Source organism: Gopherus evgoodei, chromosome 5 (assembly GCF_007399415.2).
Source record: "Gopherus evgoodei ecotype Sinaloan lineage chromosome 5, rGopEvg1_v1.p, whole genome shotgun sequence".
NCBI classification, from domain to species: Eukaryota; Metazoa; Chordata; order Testudines; family Testudinidae; genus Gopherus; species Gopherus evgoodei.
This window is the reverse complement of record NC_044326.1, coordinates 24,283,984-24,309,948: the sequence shown is the minus strand read 5'-3', so window position 1 is coordinate 24,309,948 and position 25,965 is coordinate 24,283,984. Positions and strand designations below refer to the sequence as shown.

The 25,965-nt window shown below is 40.1% G+C and overlaps 1 protein-coding gene across 4 annotated transcripts in view; it reads left to right on the top strand.

Moving 5' to 3' along the window:
- SORCS2 (sortilin related VPS10 domain containing receptor 2) overlaps positions 1-25,965 on the top strand; it is an 849,371-nt gene that overhangs the window by 268,936 nt on the left and 554,470 nt on the right. For all 4 annotated transcript variants that reach the window (XM_030564483.1, XM_030564482.1, XM_030564485.1 and 1 more), the window contains exon 2: positions 6,698-6,765. In XM_030564483.1, coding sequence (XP_030420343.1) covers positions 6,698-6,765 — 68 coding nt within the window. The remainder of the gene's footprint in view (positions 1-6,697; positions 6,766-25,965) is intronic.

Sequence of the window (25,965 nt, the reverse complement as noted above, 5' to 3'; positions counted from 1 at the left end):
TTGCTTGCTTTAAAGAGGATTCAGTGACCCAGACCAGAAATGTATTTAAATTTTCCAAATATTGCATTGTACTGTTGGGTGGTTCAGTCACATGACTGGGAGTAATAGGGAAGCTGCAATATAGGATTCTATCTTTGGTAAACTGTGTCTACAAACAATCATTGTTCAAGGTACCCGCTAAGCTTCAATATTGGACTACTGGAGTATCTAGGGAAGAGTAAAAGCAATTGTAAATACAAATAGAAAACATCAGCTTTGCTAGATGATCTTGAATTTTCGTTGGGAATGAGAGAGAGTGTTTTAACAGTGGTTTAGCCTCTGTAGAGACACTCAGTCCATTTGGGAGTACATTCTTTGAGATACAAAAATAGATGGTCTCATAATTCAAAACTGTTTTACTACAATCAAGCCAGGTGCTATGTTAAAAAACATAGGATCAAGAGGAAAAAGAAAAAAATCATACTTCATGTTTTGGAAATTTATTCTCTGAAACCTACTTCTAGGGAAACTCCCTCAAGAATTTGTAATGCTACAACAAATATGTAAACATCTAAAAAGAGTTTACAGGTTGCTTGGGAAAAGGAAATTTTAGCACATTTGAGATTTTCATACCATCTAAGGCAATGTTTTTATCTCTTTGGACCAGAATGGAAAGCTGAGTAGGCTAGACAATAAAAATTAGGATAGTTAAAACAAAAAGCTAATGCACAAAGTCTGTTATGGGTTAATTTTAAGGGCTTGTCTATATGGGGACAGTCAGGAAAATTAATGATTAATAAACAATTATTTATTAATGATCTGGATGATGGAATGAATTGCACCCTAAGCAAGTTCACAGAAGACACTAAGCTGGGAGGAGAGTAGGTATGCTGGAAGGTAGGGATAGGGTCCAGACTGACCTAGAAAAATTGGAGGATTGGGCCAAAAAAAATCTGATGAGGTTCAGCAAGGACAATTGCAGAGTCCTGCACATAGGAGGGAAGAATCCCATGCACCGTTATAGGCTGGGAACCAACTGGCTAAGCAGCAGTTCTGCAGATAAGGACGTGGGGATTACAGTGGACAAGAAGCTGGATACGAGTCACCAGTGTGCCCTTGTTGCCAAGAAGGCTAATGCCATATTGGGCTGCATTAGTAGGAGCATTGCCAGCAGATCAATATAAGTGATTATTCCCCTCTATTCGGCACTGGTGAGGCCACATCTGGAGTATTGTGTCCAGTTTGGTCCCCCCCACTACAGAAGGGATGTGGACAAATTGGAGAGAGTGCAGTGGAGGGCAACGAAAATGATTAGGGGACTGGGGCCCATGACTTACGAGGAGAGACGGAGGGAACTGGGCTTATTTAGTCTGCAGAAGAGAAGAGTGAGGGGGGATTTGATAGCAGCCTTCAACTACCTGACGGGGGGTTCCAAAGAGGATGGAGCTTGGCTGTTCCCAGTGGTGGCAGATAACAGAACAAGAAGCAATGGTCTCAAATTGCAGTGGTGGAGCTTTAGGTTGGATATTAGGAAACACTATTTCACTAGGAGAGTGGTGAAGCCCTGGAATGGGTTACCTAGGGAGTTGGTGGAACTTCCATCCTTGGAGGTTTTTAAGGCCTGGCTTGACAAAGCCCTGGCCGGGATGATTTAGTTGGGGTTGGTCCTCCTTTGAGCAGGGGGTTGGACTAGATGATCTCCTGAGATCTCTTCTAACCCTAATCTTCTATGATTCATTGATTCTTACCTGAATTAACTAAAGGTATGAATTTGAAGTGGGTTAGTTAAACCACATTAAATTTCTGTGTGGTTGCTGTTATTCAGAATTAAAGTTGACTTAATTTCTTTTTTCTTAATTAATTTCCAATTTCACTTAATTCACAGTGAATTAAGATAAACCAAATTCACTTCCAAAGTGAATTAAAATAAACTGAATTAAAACCACTGTAATTCTGAATTAGAATGTCCATACAGAGATTCAATGTTGGTTTAATCCACATCAAAATTCACACTTTTCGTTAATTTGGATTAGTTTTCATTGATGTCCTTGTGCAGACAAGCCCTTAGATAGCTGAGGAATGATGGCAAAAACCTCAGCATAATATGCACAGATATTGGCCAACTGTAGGCTGTGGAGCCTGTTGATTTGAATAAGGAACTCCAGTGTTGAGGTGGAAGTTAGGATGCAGAAAACAGTAGCTATTCCTGCACTTGCTCATGACAGGGGTTAAAGCTTTTCTAACCCTGATCCATATCATGTGACAAGCTGGGACCAGAGAATAAAGAGCATTTTCTTACCAGCGCTCCTGTTAGTTAGGTTAGTTCTCATTGGACAGCACAGAGACCATTGAATGCATTATTTACCTCCATGATGGTCTGAGCCAAATCTGGCATGTTATGGGATAGGATACCTGTGTGGGTCAGGGATCTGATGCCATCCAGACATTGTGTTTTAGGTGTTTAATTCCTGTGTGCCACACCCTTATTACATGGTGTCAGAAGAAACTGAATCTTTGGTAAAAGTGGAGCAAGTAAAGCCACCTGAATCCCACAGAAAGGAAGGGACCCTGGCAAACTGGAGAATGTGGTTACTGCTTTTCCAAATGTTCCTGGAAGCAAGTGGCATTGGAGAGAAATCGGGAGGGTCAAATATTCCATATAGCTCCTTTAGCCACATGAAGCAGACTTGAGAACAAGAAGCAACTGTGTAATCAGAAAGCCACTGCGGTACAGTGAAGGGTTGCCAGGTGTCCAGTTTTCAACTGGAAAGTCCAGTTGAAAGAGGACCAGTACAGTGTCCGGTCACATGTGCTGACCAGACACCAAAAGTCCAGTTACCACGGATGGGGGTGGGTGGAGGGAAGGAAGGAGGCACTGGGTCATCATCCAATGCCAGCCCCTGCTTAGCTGGGACCACCTGCTACCTACATCTCGTGGGAAGACAGGTTAGTCCTGGAGCAGAGGGAGTCCAGCTGGTGGGAGGGAGGTGGACAGGATCAAGCAAGGAGGAATGAGGGGAGTGAGTGATGGGGGCGGAACCTTGGGGGAAGAGGCGGGGCCGGAAGAGCTAGGGAAGAGGGAGGTTCCGGCTCTCCTGCTGTAGTGTTCGTTTTTCAGAAATTAGAAAATTGGCCACCCTATTACGGTGGTGGCTTAAACCGACAGATGTCCAGTAATGGAGGGTACTGGACATCTGTTGATACCCGACTGTCCTGATATCTCTGTTTGTTCTTACTTTTGGCTAATTTTGTTTATTTGCATTTACCTTTTTTGTAAAGTTTCATGGCTCCTTTAAAGTTTTTGGTTTTGTTTTGGCAGTCTCAGGCACAATGACAGTGGGGTTGATGATGCCAATTGTGGAGAATTTGGGCGAAGAAAGACCATAAAGAAATAAGACTTGTGGGTGGGTGTGTGGAGGGAAGAGAGAAAGGGGTGTGTTTCCTGGGAACATTTGTCCAGGGGCACTCCACAAGCCATGGCACACATTCCCAGGCCTGGCACTTTGAAATGCCACGGTAACTGCCTCTTTCTCTGAGCCAGTCCCTGGGTTCTGGGGGATGTATGAGGTAAAATGGTTGCAAGTGGCTAAACAAGCTGAACGAATTTAATTCAAATAGAGAACCTGTTTAGAACCTCCCCTATCTCTGTTTAATAAAATTATTTGGCATTACCCATGGTTTAATATAATATAATCTGAATTCAAATCGGGCCCTATTTCTTCATTGCCTCTGCACCCCTCTTTGCTCAGAGGCAGCTCTACCACTCACTAGGGAAGCAGCACATACAAATATTTGGCTACTATCCAACCTGCAAAATGCTTTATAATTAAGAAGTCCCACTGAAATGAAATGAAATGAAATGGCTGCACAGTAAATCAGGGACCCGCTCTTCTAAATGAAATGTGGAATTCCTAAGGTCCAAACAGACTTAACTCTGGAATTTTCTAAAGAGATTTTTGTAAATGTTTGGATTCATTTATTAATTATCTGAGATCAGATACAACTGTGGTTGTTTTATATTTGTTTAAGTAGCATGAAAAGATGACTGCAGTAAAGAGGATTACATTGAAGGATGATTGTAGAATAGCTGACCTATGTTTTTTCAGATGCTGAGATGAAATGCTTTGGCATAATTGAAATGGCTGTGCCTCAGTGTTTTTAGATTGCTGGAGGTCCAAAGATGGCTGTGGCTTTGTCTAACCACTCAGTCATTTTTCATAACTTCATTTCTGATGCTGTGTAGGTGTCTTCATTTTTAAATAATTTACCAGCCCCATTGAAGAAGACAACATTGACATATGTTCATCAGTGCTATAACTTGCTATTTGTGGATCAGAATTGGACTGCAGAATAGGTACCTCAGTGAGGCATTCCTTTACTACAGATGACTGCTACAGAATACAATTTACAATTACCTTGAATGAATGGTTGTCAGATATGCTGTGTACACTGGCTTTCTTGATTAGGTGAATTGCTGACAGTCAGCAAAGTGGTGGGTAGACTGGATTCTCTTGTTTGAACCCTTCCATTTGAAAATCCTGTATTCTGAAGAAGGATTTGACAATGCTGTGACAGGCTTTGTCTATTTGGGGGGTTTCCGGCAGTGTTGTCCATAAGGGTTAAGAGAAAAGGGCACAGCTGAACTATTTAAAATTATCACACACTAGTGAGCTTTTCTACATGTGATATCCGGGCAGCCTAATTAAAGAATAAAGTTTCTTGCTTGATCATGGCAGATGATGACTCCATGATACATTGCAGCGTCATTGAGAATCAGCAGTAATTTTAAAATTACACATATGGGATGCACAGGGATACAAAGTATTGATTTAATACAATTAAAATTCATTGCTCTGGTTAGGCAAATGTAATGAAACATAAATTAATACAGAATATTACTTTTTGTATTTTCTGATTATCTTTCCTCTGGTCTGATGGGCCAAAATTATATTCTCAGGGCCCATAAAAATCCTCTGGTTAGATTTCTGGAATCTGAACAGATACCTATTGGTTGAAGAGAGGCTGGGTCAAACAGTGTCCCTTAATAAGCTGAGCCAATGAGCACTTGTATCTGATAGTGCAGTTTCCTCCTCTCTGCCCAGACAGAATTGCCAGCAAACCTGTAGTAAGATACTAGCAACAGAATAAATAGCTGATGTGATTGGAACATGCCTGGAGCTGGAGCCAGGAGTTTGTGCACTAGATCGCTCTCTTGATGGTTAGTTTCCTGAGAAGTCTCGGGTCATGATTCTTTCTCTTGATTTTATAATTCATGTTGTACCTATTAGAACTAAACAATTTGTTGTTGTTTTTTTAAATTATACACTCTTTTTTAAAGATGCCTCCTAGCTTTTATGTTTCTATCCAAACCCCAACAAAATGCAATAGAACACAATGGCCTTTAAATTGTGCTGTCTTTAAACAGTGTGAAATCTTGACTATATTTTAGCGAATTAAGATCTGATTCTGCAGTTTTTTGTATCAGTATGAATCCCAAAGTAACTCTATTGAATTCAGTAATATTACACCACAGGAAGTGAGATCCAAACTGCTTCCATTTTGCATAGTGCCCTGTACATCTATGGCACTATATAAATAATGCAAATAGTCTGGAATTGTAGAGTCTTCCTTCATTCATAATCTCTAAGGCACAACAACCTACATTCTGAAATGTTGCATAAATACTGTACCAATGTACTAATTACTTTGATAATCAAACCGAATGGCTAAAATTTCTGTCTGCAAAAGATTTCATCTGGTGGTTAGGAACAAAGCTAGTGATAGCTATATAAAAGCATGCTCCAAACTGTTGGAGATGACTGATGTTGACCCCGCATTAACCAAGCTAACAACTGTGCAAGGAACCAGAGGTTCTTCCAATTTTATCTCTGTAGTGTTACCATGGTGTAAGATGAACTAATATGGACTGGCAGTGAGTGAAAGAAAATTTTATTTAAGTGATCTAAATCTAAAATGTAACAGCCGGCACCATGCAAGAGTTGTGGACGAGCACTTCACCCTGCTTGGCTAATGAGTTTATCTTACTTTGCAAATAGATTGTGAGAGAACAAAACATATTTCTTATTACTGGGTTTTCTCTCTAGACCGAAAACCTTATTCTGCAATGTGTTAATTTTTTGAGTTTTGGTAACACGGGTGAGTAACACAGACAGCACATTGCTCTCTTGGAAAACAGCCACTTCTAGAAAAGTAGTAAGATGACATATTTCAGTGCTTGTTTTTGGTCTTGCACAGAAGACCAAAGCGCCTCTTTCTGGATGAGATCCAGTAACATTGTTTAACACTTTGGATAAGATAAATTCATGTCCATAGAAGCCAAGACAGCTGCACTGTAAATTAGGACTTGGGACTAACTCAGCTCTTCCTGCTGTGAAAGTCATTCAGACTGATTGGACCTTGTGGTTTGGGAGCTGAGGGGAATTTATGTGATAATCTCTGTCCGTCCTCATCTCCCTGCCCCCCCCCGGAAAAAAAACAAAAACAAAAACCAAACTAACAAAAAACAGGAAAGTTTTGCAAAATGGAGAAGTTAACAGAAGATTTACTACTGCCCCATGTCCCAACCCCACAAGGCCTGCTCTCTCCAATGGTTCATGAAACTAGTCTTAATATCCAGATCAGAACAGCTCTGAAAATGCTGTTGTTTTTTTATTTTAGCTCATATATCTCTATTTATTTTTACTCTCTCTCTGTGTAGGTGATTCTGATCCTTACCAAATATTACCATACTGACATGGGGAAGGTGCTGGAGAGCTCTTTGTGGAGGTAAGTACACAACCTTTTCCTATATCCCTTATTCCTATGCTGGCCAAAGTAGGACGGCTTCTTGCTTCCTTTTATCTTTTGAGGTTTCCTAATGGGTTGAATTGCTGACTCTGTGCCAGATATAGGGTTGCCCAGACTTGCATTTTTTTTATGGACTGTGGTTGAGTGAAGAAGAACTTGAAAGGGGTTTAACAATTTATGCAGTGGAAATAAACAACATTAGAGGATAGGTTATCTTTCCAAGGCCACATTTTAAAGAAAAACAGAATTCTAATTGTAAGTTGGCATCAGGACCCAATTCTCCTCCTCCTCCTTTTTTTAACCTTAGAAGTTTTGCACCAAAGTTAAGGGTACTTAATGTAGTCATTACTTTAATTGCTAGTAGCTTTTGCTGTTCAGCTCTGTATTTAGGTTAGTAAATTATTGTAGGTGTGGTGTATCTTTCTGGTTGTAACTTGGAGCCTGTCCAGATTGTATTGTGTCTTCTGATATTTGGAAACTGGTAGTATTTCAAATGTAACTTTTAAAATAATTTTTCATTTAAGCAAGATTTACCAATGACTTTGTCAACTTTGTCTCTTGAACACGTACATGCTCACACTCTGACATGTGCACACACAGACGTTTTTAGGGTTTCAGACACAGATATGGAACCAGTTAAATTCTCTGTTATACCAGTACAACTCCATTGATCAAGATCAATAATTTCCTTTTTAAGGGCACCAGTGACAGATGTAGGATTATTAATTTTCCATGCTGTTTTCTGCTGAAGTGCTCGTTTTTTCCTCAGGTGAACTGTTGTCAAATATCCAGTTGAAGTGATGGATGCACTTTAATGTGTGTATTTAAAAAAAAGAAATCATACTTCCTATTGGAAAATCTTTCATTTAAGTGCTTTGGTACTGAATAACAAGCTGCATATTCAACATTCAAAGTCATAAAAATATGTTTGCCCTGTGTTTCTAGATATATTTTGTACACCCTGCTGTTCCATTCACGAAGATGGGTTTTAAACAGAATACTCATGTCATATGCATAGATCACATGAATTTTAAATATAGAAGTGTTTCCTGTATTACTGATAATCAGGGACCCCAGAAATCCATTTGTCACAGAAAAACACGGAATTTGTGTTTTTATAGAGAAGCTTTAGTTTTTACACTTTGTGAAAAAATAAATACATATATTAACAAAATTTTACTGAAAGTATCAGAGTCACTTATTCAATATGCACAACCTCCCCTCTTGTGATTGATTTTTGAATGTGAAAATTTACATAGCTAAACATCCTCCAATAAACGGCTTCCGGCATATAGAGGTTACTCAACAGTGTATAGGAGTTCATGTTTTAATGCATCTCAGATTTCACTTGGGCTTCCAAGACTAACTCAGAAAGTGAATAATGTTAATATAAAAGCAATTTTTGCTTTTTTTTTAATGCAATTAAATCCTCTCCCCTCCCCCGCCCGAAAATATAGAATACAGACATAGAATTATTTGGTAAGAAACGCAAATTGCAGTTCTATTAATTTTATTTTATTATAATGATTGATGGCACTGGTAGGCACTATTTGCTTAAAAATGGTAACTATATCAATAAAACATGGTGTTCAACTAATATTATGGCTAGGGAAACTTAAAGTTCGGCGTTTCATTGTAATTGCAGAAAAACATGGATTTTTATGGTTTTTTTAATCAGAGAATTTTGGTTTTTTTATCCTGGAAAATTAGGATCCCTGCAGATAATGTAGGAACAATGCTATTTGTAATCTCTAGCTGGAGACATTTTCCTGAGCCTTACTAGATAACTAGATAGTCAACACAAGCATTGAGGGAAGGAAACATAAAATTTCAAGGAATGTGCATTTCTGACACAGCCTGAGGACTTTGGTTCCAGAAATCTGCAACCAGAGAATATAGTATCTTCATCAGGGACAGGTATGGAACCCAGATTGTTGCAAACTCTAACCATCTAAAAACCTCTATGGAGTATTCCTCATGTTATGTAGCTCATGCCAGGGGAAGCCACAATTGCAGTCCTTGAACTCAGTGGAGTGCAGGGCTTGCTCCTTATATATGACGTCACGGGTGCACAGAACCCCAAAAGGAGTCAGAAGAAGGCAAGATCTATGATCTGGCCTGGCTCCACACCCACTTGTGAAGTAGGCTGGCTGTGCTGGCTGGAGGAGTCTGCGTCCTCTTAATCTGCCCAGGTTTCCCATACAGTGGAGTAGCCCTGCACCACCCAATATTTTGCCAGTGGCTGAAGAACAGTCTGTCCCAACCTCTTGCTCCAGTACTGTACATATCACATAAGGGTAAATACTACCCCTTTACTTCATACCATATATGTGATAACTAGCAGCACTGAATGTGAAAACTGAAGAATATGAGCCTGATATGGCCATCTTCTGCAGAGTGGCCTTGGTTCCCACGGACCCCTAGTGGGAGTGGAGGGCACTCAGAATCTTTCAGGGTTGGCCCTTTAAGGGCTATGACAGTTAATTTGGAATTGCCATTTAAAACTCCCTACTTGTGGGATGGGTAATTTTTCTTTTAAATCTTTGCACAACGCCTTGATGAGAGAATACAACCAAATGAAAATTGGGATTAGAGCTGGGTGAATTTTTTGCTTGATTTATTTACTCTCAGAAAAATGAAGAAACTATTTGCAAATTCAGGTTAAAATTGGCAAATCATGTTTTGCCAGCAATGTTTTGGCAAAAATTAAAATAAAAAAGTCAAAATTGTTTGTTTGGACACTTTTGAAACAAAACATTTAAAGTCTCATTGTGCAACTCAGGGCTTGTTTATACAGCCAGTTATAGTGAGGCAAGCCAGGGTGTAAATCTGTAGTGTACCAGCACTCCCACATTCTGGGATTTTCACTGCGCTATAGCAGTGTCCATCTGGGATATTAATGTGTGGCAAGCTTGCGTACTGTAGTCACATCCTAGCTTACCACACAGTAACCTGCCATGTAGACAAGCCCTTAATTATATGTATGTTTTTAAAAGTGCACCCTCCCATTTGAAAAGATAATGAAAGGAGATTAAACCCCCCAAAATTTCAGTTTTGGATTTTTTTTTTAAGATATTTCTTAAAAATCAATTATTTGGATAGTCCTAATCACATGTTGTCTTCCTGTTATATACTGCTGGCCTATGTGATGTTTGTGGTATATGTCTAGTTTGCTAACTGTAATTCAGTATAATCATAGAAATGTTGGACTGGAAAGGACCTCAGTAGGACATCCCTGACAGGTGTTTGTGCAACCTGTTCTTAAAAACCTCCAACGATGGAGATTCCACAACCTCTCTAGGTAATTTGTTCCAGTGCTTAACTACCCTTACGGTTAGCTAGGACGTTTTTCCTAAAGTCTAACCTAAATCTCCCTTGCTGCAATTTAAGCCCTTCTTAAGCCATTACTTCTTATCCTGTCCTCAATGGTTAAGAACAATATATCACACTTCTCTTTATTGCAACATCGATGTCAGAGGTGGGCAAAATACGGCCCACAGGACCATCCTGCCCGGCCCTTGAGCTCCCAGCTGGGGAGGCTAGCCCCTGGCCCCTCCCCCCGCTGTCCCTCATCCCCCACAGCCTTAGCTCACTGTGTCACCAGTGCTCTGGGTGGCAGGGTTGCGAGCTCCTGTCGGGCAGCATGACTGCAAGAGCCGCCGGCCTGCCCCGGTGCTCTAGACTGCGCAGTGGCGTGGCTGGCTCCAGCTGGGTGGCGCAACTGCCAGTCCTGGTGCTCTGAGCAGCATGGTAAGGGGGCAGAGGGGGTTGGATAAGAGGCAGGAGGTCCTGGGGGGCAGTGGGGACAGGGAGCAGGGAGCGGTTGGATAGGCATGGGAGTCCCTGAAGGTGTGGATAGGGGTCCGGGCAGTCGGGACAGGGAGCAGTGGGGGTTGGATGGGTCAGGGGTTCTGATGGGGACAGTCAAGAGATGGGAAAGGGAGGCGGCAGATAGGGGGCGAGGGGCCATGCTGTCTGGGGAGGCACAGCCTTCCCTACTCGCCCCTCCATAGAGTTTTGCAACCCTGATGTGGCCCTCAGGTCAAAAAGTTTGGCCACCCCTGTTGTACGGACTTGAAGACTGTTATCTTGTCCCCCTCTGTCTTCTCTTCTCCAGACTAAACAAACCCAATTTTTGCCATATTTCCTTGTAGATCATGTTTTGCAAACCTTTAATAATTTTTTTTTACTCTCCACTGGATATTCTCCAATTTCTCCACATCTTTCCCAAAAAGTGGTGCCCACACTGGATGCAGTACTCCAGGTGAAGACTTATCAGTGCTGAGTAGAGTGGAAGAATTACTTCTCATATCTTGCTTACAGCACTTCTTCTAATCTGTCCCAGAATAATGTTTGCCTTTTTTGCAACAGTATTACATGTTATACAGTGGATTTCAAACTAACTCATGTTTAGTTTGTGATCCACTATAACTCCCCAAAGCTTTTCTGCAGTACTCCTTTCTAGGCAGTCATTTCCCATTATGTATTTGTGCAAGTACTTGTTCCTTCTCAAGCGGAGTGCATCGCATTTGTCCGTATTAAATTTCATCTGATTTATTTCAGACCATTTCTCCAGATTGTCAAGATCATTTTGAATTCTAATCGTGGCCTCCAAAATGCTAACAGCCCCTCCCAGCTTGGTATTATCTATGCCAGGAGTTCCCAAACTTGGTTCACGGCTTGTTCAGGCCATGAGATGTTTTGTGTACCTGAGTGTCTGCAGGTATGGCTGCTCGCAGCTCCCAGTGGCTGCAGTTCACCATTTCCAGCCATTGGGAGCTGCAGGCACCCGTACCAGTGGACAAACAAAGCATCTCGTGGCCCGCCAGGGGCTTACCTTGAACAAGCTGTGAACCAAGTTTGAGAGCTCCTGATCTATGCCATTATCCAGATCATTTATGATGATACATTGAATAGAACCAGATCCAGGACAGATCCCTATGGGACTCTACTTTATATGCCCTTCCAGCTTGATTGTGAACCAGTGATAAATACTCTCTGAGTAAATTTCTCTCTCAGACAAGACTCTTTCAAAATTACCCATTGAGACCCTGCACTTACAACATAAACATTAAACATGCTTCAGATAATGCTGTTATTTAAGATAATTGCTTTAGGTCTGATTCTGCTCTGAACACACGTAAATGAGGTGTAACTATACTGTAATCAGTATATCATCATAAAACTAGTGTGAGAAGAAATCAGGCCTTTCCCTCTGCTTTCATGCAATGGATTTACAAGATAGTGTGCCTTTTAAAACCAGGATGAAGTACCCCATGAGGAAAATGCTTAGAAGTAGCCTTAGAAAGAGTTGGCTGTTGATTTAACAATTAACTTATGTTTCTGGAATGCAACTGAAATAGAAGCTTGGAGCAGCGGGTTTGAAACTGAAACTGAACTTTCTGGTTTGGACATAAATCTAGTTTTCTGTAAATAGGAGTTAATAAGTGAATATACTCAGATTGTAGCACGTATTCAGATTAGAAAACTACCTAAGGGTCCAAAGAGAATAAGAATAGATAGTATTTAGAATAAATCCTGTTTCTCTTGGAAGCTTCATGTTCTGTACTGTGCACAAAACCCAAGAAAATTGGTAAATGATGAACCATAACATAATAGAAAACTGAACAATTGTACTTTCTCTATATAGTTATATCAAGATAGCGGGTATAAATTGATATATCTCCATTGACTTTCAATGGAACTACATCTGATTACACAAACTGATGACTTGCTCCAATGTGTTCCTATGTAAAATGAATCTTTTAGTAAAGATTTTTTTTTACCCTTCTATTTGCATCAGAACAAATACACAATAAAAGAGATGTGGAAAAAATTCATAGAGACTTTTGGTTATGGGGAAAAACCATTTATCTCTGCAAGGTTTGTATGTTCTAATGGAATTGATACTGTCATATTATTTCCAGTATTTGTCTTTCTGTTAAATTGTCTTCCTGGCTAGAACAACCCCTCACATTTATTGTTCTCTCTATCGGACTTATTCTTGGGATGCTGTAGATAGTTATTGTAGCACTGTGGCTGCTATTACAGTGTAGTCACAGGGTTTTCCCCAAATCCCCAAACAATCCTAGATCTAAAACAAGGCTATTGAAAATGTGGTTTTTAGCTTAATGAAATCTCTCTTAGCTGCGTAGCAAAACAGCTCTTTGTTGTTGTTTCTTAGTGCAGCTCATGTATAGGGTCTGCTTTTGATCTTGAGTACTATGGATTTAGTTGAATTCATCCTGTTTTGCAACAATGTAAAAGAGATCAGAATCAGACCCACAGTAAAATTATGCTAATTACACAAAATGGAAGCCACAGAGATGAGGGTATCAACCTCCAGGCTTGAGTCCTCTGGCCCAGATAATTACATCTAGGCAATCAACCTCATTTCCAATTAATAGCATGTTGTTTCATGTTACTTTTGTGCCCTTAAGGGGCGCCAGTCTCTTTTGGTTTGTACACTAGTGCCATCCCTTCCCTGAAAGCCTCCCCTGATTTTTAATTTGCTTACAAGTTACTTTAAAAGAAACACTTTCAGTTATTTTTTTTGATCAGTTTCACTCTTTCTGATGAAGACCATCAGACCATTTCCCTACATCCTTTCCAAAATCCTTCACTAAAATCTGACTCCAGACACTATTTAGAAAATTCCTTTATTTAGGACTCAGTTGTGATCATTAGGTGTGATTAACTCTGATCAGTGTATTCTGAATCTTTAGTGCAGATCTGTCCCACTTATCAGGCCACCAGACAATGTTGTCCCTCTGCTGAGAAGTAGCAGGTATCATGCCCTTGCAGGTCAGCTGTCTGTTGGAGGAGAAATCGCTGACATGACCTAGGTGTATGCTTTGTGTAACCTGTTTAATTTAGGGCAAGTCTTCTCTATAAAATGAAGTCGACCTAGGTTACATTGCCATACAGCCACCACAGTAGTTAAATTGCTTTTGCATGTCCACACTGTACCCCTTGTGTCAGTGTCCTCATCAGGTGCGCTTTCCTTGATTTAACTGTCAGTGTAGGGCATTGTGGGATGGCTTCTGAAAGCCAGCAACAGTTAGCTGATGTAAGCAAGGCAGTGTCTATGCTAACACTGCGTTGACCTAACTACATTGAGCTAAGTGCTATGCCTCTCGTGGAGGTAGAGTTATTAAGTTGGTGTAGTGGGCGAGTTACATCAGTGGGAGCTACATTTTAGTGTAAATGCTTACAAAGTTAGGTTGACATAAGCTGCCTTACATTGACCTAACTCTGTAGTGTAGACCATGCCTTACATACATGCACCAGCCCTGGAGCAGAGGTGGTCAGGCAATCTTCTCTTTCAGAGATCTTGGTGCAAACACAAGAGCCTAGTTTCCAGGGAGCAGCTCTGCCTCAAGAAATGGCTCTTGGTAAAGAGATTCAGGCAAAGAGGAAGCTCCCTTGCTGCTTATCACAGCTACTTGAAAGAACCTGCATCAGATAACCAATGCCACTGCATTTCCTTCCAAGACAAAAAACTTACTCTCATGCTAAGAAAAAGAGCCAGGTAAGATGGTAACAGCTCGACTTGATGATCTCTGCCATCTGTGTGCTGGATGAAATTCTATACCTGTACTATGTAGGTGCCAGACTAGATGATCATACTGATGGCTTCAGGCCTTAAAAACTTTTAAATCTTTAAAAATGTTATTTTCCTTGGGCTATTGAAAAGTCTCTTTCTGTTCTCTTGAAACTTGCTTTGCCATTATCCTTTCCTCTCTTTCCCATCACACACACATCTCATAGGCTTGGTCTACAGCTAAACTTAAGTCAAGCTACCTACATTGCTCAGGCCTGTGGAAAAACTTTGCACCTTGTGCAGCTTAATTAGGTCAACCTTATCCCCACCATAGACGCAGCTGGGTCAGTGGAAGACTTCTTCCATCTACCTACCTACTGCCTCTTGAGGGGGTGGACTTACTATAGAGAAGGGAAAAACACCTTCCATTGCTGTAGTAAGTGTCTACACTACAGTGCTACAGCATCATAGTTGCAGTGAGTGGTGTTGCTTGTATGATGTGTAGTGTTGACATGCCCTTATTAACTTTCTCTCTACCAGTGAATCAAGGGATTTGGGGAGCTCAGTGGTGGTGACTGGTGTCTGTTCTCTGTGCAATTGTAGTTGCAATAGGAGCTTGGAGAAGGGAGGGAGATCAGACAGATAGGAATATATCAGTTTGAGGCAGGATTAGAGTGGAATTCATCCAATAACCAGAGACCCTGATATTGCATCTGGATCTATACAGGCTGACCCCTGTACCCATGCAAATCTCTGTTAATTTCAGTAGGTACGTCAGTCTGCCCGTGTGGGTTAGATTGTAGGATTCGATGCCTACATTTCAGTCGGCTGCAAAGTCTAATAGTTGAGTAATAAGCTAGTGACAGAATGGTACTTTATAGTCAAAGCGCTAACAACCCTGCTACATCAGCGGTACAAGCCAGTTCCACTGATGAAATAGAAGAGCAAATCATCATGGAAGCATGTAAGTAGAGCTAGGAAACGCCAGGATTTATTTGTGTTGTCAGATTTGCGTCTGCTGCTGTGTATATTGTTTGTTTACTTAGTAGTTATTGATATTGAAACTGTGATACATCTATCTACTTATTTGGCTGAAAGCAAGCAAGATAGATCGGCAGAGGTCACCTTGGTTTCCTCTCTGAACATAACTTAAAATAACTGACACTCATCACTGAGGACAAGTTAAGATGATTGTTCATAACAGTCTTATTCAAAAGAGTTTTAATGAAAGTGCAGCAAACCCCTGGGGATACAAGGCATAGGTCATTTTAGCCATGTTAACTTAAATATATGCAAAAATATCTTAAACTAATCAAGGGCCAGAACTTCAGAGGGGCCCAACTTGTGCTGGCAAAGGATGCGTGTTTGTGAGATACCAGCCACATAGACTAAGGGACGGGTGCAATTTACCACAGAGGGTCCACCTTAAGGGCTATGTGGGACTTAAATCAGGCATAGGGCATGTCATAGTATAATTCCCAATTCTGAATCTTAGCGTCCAAAATATGGGTACTAGCATGAATTCCCCTAAGCTTAATTACCAGCTTAGATCCTGTAGTGCTGCCACCAATCAGGACTTAAAGTAGAGTGCCTGATAAACTCTGGTCTCCCCCAAAATCTTCCCTGGGGACCCCAAGACCCAAATTCCTTGAGTCTGACAATACAAGGGAATAAACCATTTCCCTTCCCCCTCCTCCCCTCCAGGTGTTCCCTCCCTGGGCTCTTGGAGAGATATACAGATTCAAGCTCCGTGAATCTAAACAAAGGGATTCCCCCTTCTCCTTTCTTCCTCCCAGATCTTTTCCACCCTGGGTAACTAGGAGATCACCGTGATTCAAACTCCTTGAATCAGGTGGGTTCCCCCCACTGTCTCTCCCCCTCCTTCTCCTTCCCTGTTAAGTACAGACTCAATTCCCTTGAGCCTCAACAAGGGGAAAAATCAGACAGGTCTTAAAAGCAAAACTTTTAATAAAAGAAAAAAGAATAAAGAAAATCACTGTAAATTCAAGATGGAATATTACAGGGTCTGTCAGCTTATAGAAACTGGAGAAAAAAGCCTCGCCCCCCCAGCAAAATACAATTTAAAATACTTCCAGCAAACTACACATTAGACCCCTATCAGCCAGATACACATTTGCAAATAAAGCAAAAACAATCAAAAAGACTAAACCGCTTTTCTACCTTTTGTACTCACAAAATTGGAATAGAAGATTAGAGAGCCTGTAGGTACGTGTGGTCACTCTCAGAGCCCAGAGAGAACAAAGCAAAACCCAAAAAACACAAACAAAGACTTCCCTCCACCGAGATTTGAAAGTATCTTGTCTCCTGATTGGTCCCCTGGCCAGGTGGTTGGTTCCCTGTTTGTTAACCCTTTACTGGTAAAAGAGACATTAACCCTTAACTATGTTTATGACAGGGCATTGAGCAAAATTTACCCTAAGTGCACAGTTTTGTACACAAAATAGATCAATTTATGCACAAGCAGATATCTGTGTGTACTTTGGATGCACGAGAATCTCTTTGTGCATACATGCATATATTTTATGGATGCAACTTTGGAAGCCTATACTGGAAATTTAGGCTCAATTATTCTATTTTAAATAAGCAATAGCTAGGAAATTCATGCTCATACTTAGCACTTGTCTTCAGACATGAACTAATTAGTCGTCATAACACTTCTTGGAAATAGGTAAGTAAATATTATCTCTGTTTTACAAATGGGATAATTAAGATGTTCAGTGACCTGCTGAAAGTTACATAATAACTCAGAAGCATGCATGGCCACAGTTTTAACTGGCCATTTCTGGCTTTCCATCCTGTTGACAGATCACTAGACAACACTCTGTCTCCGATATGGATTCAGTTTTTCCCTGCTTAACTTGTTATAGATGATGAATAATAGATGATGATGATTACTAATAAAGTTTTAATTGCATAATTATCAGGCTGTAATGATATGATAATGCTAACACCACTCACCATGTAATTGCCATTGTTCCCAGTGGCATTATCATGTAGTTAATGCCTTGCTACAGCAAAATATCCTACATTTCTGATGTTAACTATGTTGTTCAATTCCTCTTAGTGTTTTATGATGAACCCAACATTTGTCAATTCTCAGAGCGGTGTGTGATTTTACCCAATCTACCTGCTGTCATTGGGACATGGCTGAAAGACAGATCAGAAAGGTCACGTTCATAGGAGAGGCAGCTGCTTATTCTCTCTCTCTCTGTCACACACACACAGACACACTGCTTCTTCTCTCTCTCTCTCTCTCTCTCTCTCTCTCTCTCTCTCTCTCTCTCTCTCACACACACACACACACACACACACACACACACACACACACACACACACACACACACACACACACACACAGCAACTTTTCAGACATCATAGCTAATATCTTCTTCAGAGAGAACCTTGATTGTTTAGGCACATTTCTGAAAAGTGCCAATTCCCATCAGCTCTAGGCGCTTAGACAAATATACAAAAGTAGGGCTACATTACAAAATAATGTCTTGCCCTTTATAAACCAGTCTCAATTCCCACATATCACTCAGCAAAATAACCTCTCCATGCATCTCTCATGTCCTTCAGACAATACTTTCTAGAAGAATCTTGGGAAAACTGATACACCCTACAAAGTGCTCAGTATTTCAACAAATTCAGGATCCCTCACAGAAATTACTCTGCCACTTTTAAGTCATGGTGCTTTTATTTCAAGCCCATCCACTGATTTTAACTGCAGTAGTATCTCCCACAGAGACAAACTAGTTAGGGATTGTCTACACTGACACTTTACAGTGCTGCAACTTTCTTGCTTAGGGGTGTGAAGAATCATCCCCCTGAGCGCAGCAAGTTTCAGTGCTGTAAAGCACCAGTGTAAATAGTGCACCAACTGGTAGCTACGCCTCTCATGGAGGTGTTTTTTGTAGAGCGCTGTGACTACACAAGCCACAGCAGCACTTTAGCATTGCCAGTGTAGACTAGCCGTTAGTTAGCTAGATTCCAAACCATTTAGGGCTTTATAGGAGAAAAACTACATATAACCTCCTGGAAACTAATAAAAAGAAACCTGGCGGTAACTAAAAAAGAAAAAACAAGTGTAGACTGCAGAGTAATATTTTCTCCATTTGAAGTTCAACCTAATATGTGGGCAGCCGTATTCCACACAAACTTGCATTAGATGGTCTTAAATTGCAGTTCTGCTCTGAATAGTGACTTTGTAGGAACGGGCTTGGGGGTGGGAGTGGGGAATCCAGTTCCTGATTTGCTTACTTTCTGAGGAGGGAAAAAATGAAGTGTTTCCAATTACCTGGGATCTGAAGTCAGACTGAGTTTTCTCTGGCTAGTTCATCATTGCCAGTTAATAAAGATTCTGTAAATGAAAGCTGCCCACATTTACATCTGTACAACTCAATTTTCCTCAAATTGCACTCTCAATTGCACCTGTGCCTTCATGAGACGATTTTGGAGACAGTTGAGTTGCAAACATGGCCCTGCAGTTGGAACTTGGTCAACAATTGTATATGATTTCCACATTTGCATAACAACATTTCATTGAAGTCAGTGTGATTTGTTCATGTTACAAATACTCTACCATGGATGGTGCTACAATGGATAGTGCAGCACAATTTCCATTTACTTAATTTTATTTTCAAGCATTTAAAATGTTCGGCTGCTAAATAACACTTAGAAATTTAACATGCTCATTCTTGGCTCATGAGCAAGATGGTATTTTAGGGAACCTTCAAATAGGCAAATATGTGCTGAAATGTGCAGAAGATAAAAGCAATGAGGACAACATACTGTTCTGGCAGTCTTCACTTTTGCATATGTCAGTGGTTCCGTACAATAGAGGCCCTGATGCTACAAAGGCTTAAGCACGTGCTTGACTTCAGTGAGACTACTCATAGTGTGTAAGGGTAAGCAATGCATAAGACTCTGCAAGTTTAGGACCTGTGAATGCAGTCTTACTTATTGTAAACTACTGGGGGCAGGGACTATTTTTTTTATTCTGTGTTTGTAGAGTGCCTAGCACAATCGGGTTTTGGCCTGTGACTAAGGCTTCTAGATGTTACTGCAATATAAATAATATAATGTAATCTATTATATATTTTGATTTATAATATATAAAAAAGTAACTACTATGCATGATAATAGTTTACATAAAGTCATAGGCAGTTTTTTAAATTAAAATACCCATAATGTCTAATCCACTTTGAAGCACTTGTTTGCAAAACAATTATTTTTCAAAACTGAGAGTCTTTGGGTCTATAATGGCACGATAAAGTAATCCAAGAAGTATAAATTTTGTTTTATTAATGATCTGTATGACTTTTAAATGGCTATTTTTTCTTAACTATAATTTGGTAAATATGTAGTCAAAGAACATAAGAAATAAATGATAAGTTGTGGACTGAGTACCCAACTGTCATTTCCAATTTGATACCATTTAAAATAGTTAAGGTATAAATCCTTAACACGGGCTTTATATTGTTAAGAATAGACCCTTATCTACAGTATACAGATGCTAAAAGGCACAGGTGTAATAAAACAGAGCCTTGTTAAATACATAATGTTGGGGCTCAGAAATGTTATTTCTTTAGGTTAATGTTTTGTTTTTGTTTTCTGGTTCTGGTTGAAGAATTTAATCATAGCAGGAATAAATTGCTGTTGAATCTATAATTACTTTTAAGATGCAGTATTTATTTAAACTGATAATCCCATTTTATTTTTTGATTCACTGAGATTTATTCATATAAGATTCTAATTCCTTTTTACAGGAACAGGTTTGTTGAAGTTTCATTATAGGCACAGGATGTGGGGGAACTGCAGCATCTCTGTTCAGTGTTTGCCTTGAATGAGTTCCATATTTTGTGGGCTTCTTGGCTCTGGTTATTGGAAATATACAGCCTTTCATCACCACTACTAGGTCACTTGTTCAAAGCTAGCTCAGGTCAGTAGTAGCTGAAAATTCTTGTCCTCTGTTGGGTCTTTTATGGTCTTAGTCCAGTCTCTAATACGTTCTCTCCATCACAAAAACTACTACTCCAACTAAATTGGCATCTTTCTTGGAAGCCTCATAATGGAGGCCAGAGAAGAGCATGGAGCTGCAACTATCTTCCTGAGCTCTCGTGATTTTTCCAGCAACTCACGGCTAAAGCATGTGTATGGAATGGGAAATCTTGTATTGGCACTGCCAATGGTAATCCTAATCTCTGACCAAACTGAGAACTTGAATCTCCAGGGCTTTCATTTTGGAATGTTTCTCCAACAATAAGTTCACAGTAAAAACTAGCTAATGTACAGTGTGTTAGGTAACTGGGAGTAAGACTATGCTGTGTTGTGTTGCAGCCCATTAACAGTGGAACCCAAGCTTTCACTGTCAAGAGAGTTGATGAATACTTTCTCTTAGGTGCCTTTTTCTGTTCCATTCCAGGAGGAGGAGTAAAGAAGGAACCACGTATGGCAGATGCTAGTCAGATTGTTTAGCACATATTTGGAAGGTGCCGTGGTGTTGGACAAGTTATAAGAATCTGAATGGAATAGGTCCTGAAAAATGGTGAGCTCATGGCTTACAGAAGGCTATATAATCTAGAGGCTAGGGTAGTAGTTCTCAAACTTTTGTACTGGTGACCCCTTTCACATAGCAAGCCTCTGAGTGCAACCCCTCCTTATAAATTAAATTTTTTTTATATATTTAACACCATTATAAATGTTGGAGGCAAAGCGGGCTTTGAGGTGGAGGCTAACAGCTTGCGACCCTCCATGTAATAACCTCGTGACTCCCTGAGGGGTCCCAACCCCCAGTTTGAGAACCCCTGGGCTAGGGTATTGTACTGGGAATAGGAAGATCCGTGTTTTATTCCTGGCTCAGCCTTAAACCTACTGTGTAACTTGGGCAAATCACTTCATCTTTCTGCACCCGTTTCCCCTCCACCCCCTTTGTCTTGTCTGGTTAGACTGTAAGCTCTTTGAAGAAGGGACTGTCTCTTACAATGTTTGGTAAAAGGGCTAGCGCAGTAGAACCCCAGTCAATGTTGGGGCCTCTAGATGCTACTGTAATTAGAAACTTGTAAAGTTCAGTGGCTTACTATAGCATTTTGTCTCCCTACCGCTCTTGACTGAAGGCTGAGGGAATAATCAGTCCATCAGATGACACTGACATACAGTGAGCATCATCTGAAAAAGCTTATCCCACTCTTTGCAAATGCTGTCGTGTAAAGGGGTTCACTCCTCATGCTTCTCTGAATATTCAGCTTCTCATGTCCCTTATGTGGTGTGTGGCATCCTCATAGTTTTGCTTAGTCCTTCAGTATATGCAGAGTCTGCTCTAGTGAATCAACTGCTAACCAACTGCAAATTAATTTGGTTGTTGGGGCTGAATGAAGGAACAGCTGTGTAGTTAATTATGCAGAATGGTATAGAAAAATGTAGTGCTAATGTTTTATACCCTCATTATCCCTGCAGTATGGAATATATTTTTCAACATGACAATGGCTAAGGCAATGTTTCCCACATCATTTATTTATTACAGACACAGTGGGCTATGCAGCTTTCTCTGCCTTAATTCTGGCAGAAAGGAGGGGTTTAGAATACTGAAACCTCAATGCAGCCCTCTTTTTAATTCATCTGTAATTGAGGTCGGGGTATGGGGGGAGGAATGCAGTGGATAAATTCATCATCTAGAAAGATTTAAATATGCTTATTTGTCTTGCTGCTTTGTGATGCAGCAGATGTATCAATGGATGGTCCCACCTTCACCTCCCTGCCTCCTCTCATTGAACAGTTGGCTATTCACTCCATCATTCCAAGCTGCCTTTCTACCCTCTTCTGTTTTATTTCTGTTCCACCTCCTCCCACTTGTCTTATGCAGAGCACTTTTGAACCCCCATGAATAAGATAGCAAGAACGTATTCTCTCCATTTCTTCAAGTCACTCTTCCTCCCTCTCTTTTTTAGTTGCCTTTTCCCACTTTCATGGTGCTGTCTTTCATTTCATCTTCTCTTTGACCCCCAAAGTTATTGTTGAGGACCGACTGTCGTTGGAGAAACTGCTTCTGAGAGGGGGAGCAAGCTCAGTTCCTCAAAGTTATTTAGGTACCTAACTCTAATAGAAATCAATGGAAATGGGTTGCCTTATCTGGCTTTGAGAATCTGGGTCCAAATCCATTAAGGCAGTAAGATCAAAACATGTCATGTGTCAGCTCTGTCCAGTTTCCTTTGCGAAGATGTTCTATAGCTGCTGCTTTGCTACTGACAATGCTCTTTCCCACAATGCCCCAAATCTGGACTTGTCTAGTAACAGCCTCCCTGAAGTAGCCTTGGAAGGTTGTGGAAAGATTCGTGGTCTCTGCGTTTACCTGGTCCTCGCCTGGTAGATTAGAACTAGAATTTTAAATTCAACTAAAAAAAAATGTGATTAATGTGTTCATGCCAGCTTTTGTTATTTAATAGAAGAGCAGCCGTATTAATTGTAATTTTTGCCTGGCATGTACACCTCTGCCCTGATATAATGTGACCCAATGTAACACGAATTTGGATATAACGCAATAAAGTAGTGCACCAGGGAGGCGGGGCTGCGCGCTCCGGTGGATCAAAGCAAGTTCGATATAACACGGTTTCACCTATGACGCAGTAAGATTTGTTGGCTCCTGAGGACAGTGTTATATAGGGGTAGAGGTGTACCTTAATCACCAAGTAGGTATCGCTTCTCTTCATGGGGGTGTAATCCAAATCACAGCCTGTCTCTTTCTGAACAGAAATTGCATCACCAGTGAAATACAACTTTGGGCTAAGAGCAGAAGTCAGGGTGATAAGCGATGGAGAGCTCATTGTGAAGTAGTGGGACGTGTCATTGAATAAAGAACTTTATTACAATACAAAAAAAAACAAACTTTTCCACTTTTTATGTCAAGTTGTGCAGACTATATCTTCTGGTAAGCACAAAGGAAAAGGTGATGAGGTTCTGTTTTTCCACAGAATGTAGATAAAGTGTTACAGGATATGTGGGTGTGAAGTCCTCCTCTACCACTTGATATAGGGTAACAGTGGATATCACAACTGTTTCAGAAGGAAATGATTATGAATTTTACTCTCCAAGTATTTGAATACTGTTATCACTTTTTTATCTTAATTTTTACCATATGCTGTCTTCCATTAATTCTGCAATGTAGCTTTGGGATACACTTTGCATGGAAAAATGCAGTCACAAATAAAACTGCTGTACTGAAGTATGCTGACCCAAGGTCTGAGATTTCCTTTCTCTCCATGAAGTTTCCATCCTAAATGTAGGCCTCTCAGATTTTAATAGTATTTTAACTTGCCTTTTGTCTGACTCACCTTATAAACCAGAATAATAGTCATTTTTCTTATACCTCAGATTTTAAAATAACCCAAAATGAAATTCATATATTGGTTCGGTGCCAATTCCAGGTGAGCTTAATTTAACCTCTGAGCACCTTTTTGGCAGCAGCTTAGTTGGGAGCCTTTCATGCAAGAGGACCAATTTTAACTCCCTGTTCAAAGTGCTCTCCTAATTAATCCTCATGGGTGGTAAAATATTCTGCTGCACCACTAGGGGGCAGTGCATCCAGGCATGGCAGAGAAGAGTAAGATGAAAAAGTCCATTCCTCTGTATTTTAGATGGCTTCAGGGGAATTTATGAACCTTCCATGTTCCAGTGTAGAAAGCGTGCCAAGAAGCACATTTAAATAAAATTAAACAAGAAGAGAAAGTTAATTATTTAAAGATCAGAAAAGTGTGTTGTGTACAGTAAGTTTTTCTTTGTTCAAATTACTGTGCTGTCTGAATGGTTTAAAATCAAGAAGGTCTTAACGGCTTGCTTACAATGTAGAATAAAATGCAAAAATATGAGGAAATAAATTTTAGTGCTCAAGAGAGATCAGTCCCAATAGAATTCCAGCCTTTCACTTGCACTATTACGTGAAATGCAGGTGGTTGGGTTTCCAAAGAGTGCATATTAATAATCTCACTCTGAATTTCTTTAGCACCTTCCGTTTGATGATCTCCAGGTGCTTTACAAATAACAATGCTATTCTAGTGTAAATAAATACACAGGTAAACAATGCATTTTTTCTGAATTCCAACTATCCAGATTTCCATGATATCAGGTCATGTGTTTACCCTTTGTTTGGAAGATGATTTTTTAAAAAAGAAACCTCTCTATTTTATAAAGCTTTCCTGAAATTCCATTTTTGGAATTTACTTGTATTATTATCCTTATTTCCCAAAGCACATCTGTGGTAGAGCTGGGAATAGGACCCAGGTCTCCTGGCTCCCAGATTTGTGTATTAACTGATGACCATTCTTCCTCTTCTCACCATTGGGAAGTTAATTGTGCATTGCACGTACAAAAATGTGGAACTACTTTCATGGGCACTAGGTACTTCAGCTTCTGTAAATAATTCTGTCTTTTCATAAATACTTCTGCGAGGCCTATCAGCTTCTTTTTAAAAATATGAAGACCACTCTGTTAAGTTTAGGTGTGATATTTGTGCTTTTCTAGGTATATTAAAAAGTCACATCAGCTTTGAAATACGTGCTATAGCCTTGACCAAGCCACTTATTTTCATGCTGTTATTCAGGCATGAAATTGAGGTTTACTTAAGCCTTACTTAAGGATGTTAGTGGCTGGAAATTGTGTACAGGGGAATTTATAAATTATGAATCTGCCTGCAATTTTTGCATATGTAACTTTAATGCATCTTTTCTGGAAGTGTAAAGTGCAATTTTCAAGATAACTTAAGAGAGTAACAAGCCTAAATTCCATTTTCAAAAGTGATTTAGCCACTTAGGCTCATTGAAAATCAGTGAGACTTAGCTCCTAAATACCTAAGTCAGTTTTGAATGCAGGACTTAGGCTTCTAAGTCACTTAGGCACTTAGAAATTTTACTGCCGGTCTCGTATGCACTGAACACTTAGGCACAAGGATGTTGAATTAAGGGTTCCAATGTTTAACTTTGTGTCTTTCCTTTTGTTAAGTATCACAATTTTGATGGCTTTTCAATTTAATTCTTGGTGCCTGAAGTCCTCCATTATTTATGAGCTCTTTTGCCTGCAACTGCTGTAATCTACTTCCTGGTCTATTGTTTCTACCCACAGAATTATAGTCTGCTATGGAGTGACTTCCAACCCACCTAGAGAATATATGCAGCAATTGGGTGCAATACAGGTCCTCCCAAGTAAAACATTAATCAGACTGGTGAGAGGTTTGAGCAGTGTTTTCCCTGTAAAGAATGGTATGCCACAGGTAAATGCTGTTCCTTGTGGGCACAATTTTATAAAGATCAATTTCAGCAGAAGAGGAAGGAAAACTAGCACATGTCCTTTGCAATCTTTTACTTATACATTTTTTTCTTCCATTTTCAAGGTAGAAACTCACAAAGCAGGGCTTATGAGGGGAAAAAATTCACATATCCCTCCCAAATTCTGGGCAGACCATGAGCACTTATGTAGGGGTGAACTTCATGTAGGTTTTCAGAGCCACTAGAACACATACTCATGGATGTTTCGGTATCTTCTTCATTTTGGACTAAATTTTTGTAAATGGCATCTTATTGTGGGTGCCTAAGGTTTTGAGGGATCAGCTTGGATACTCAAAATCACAG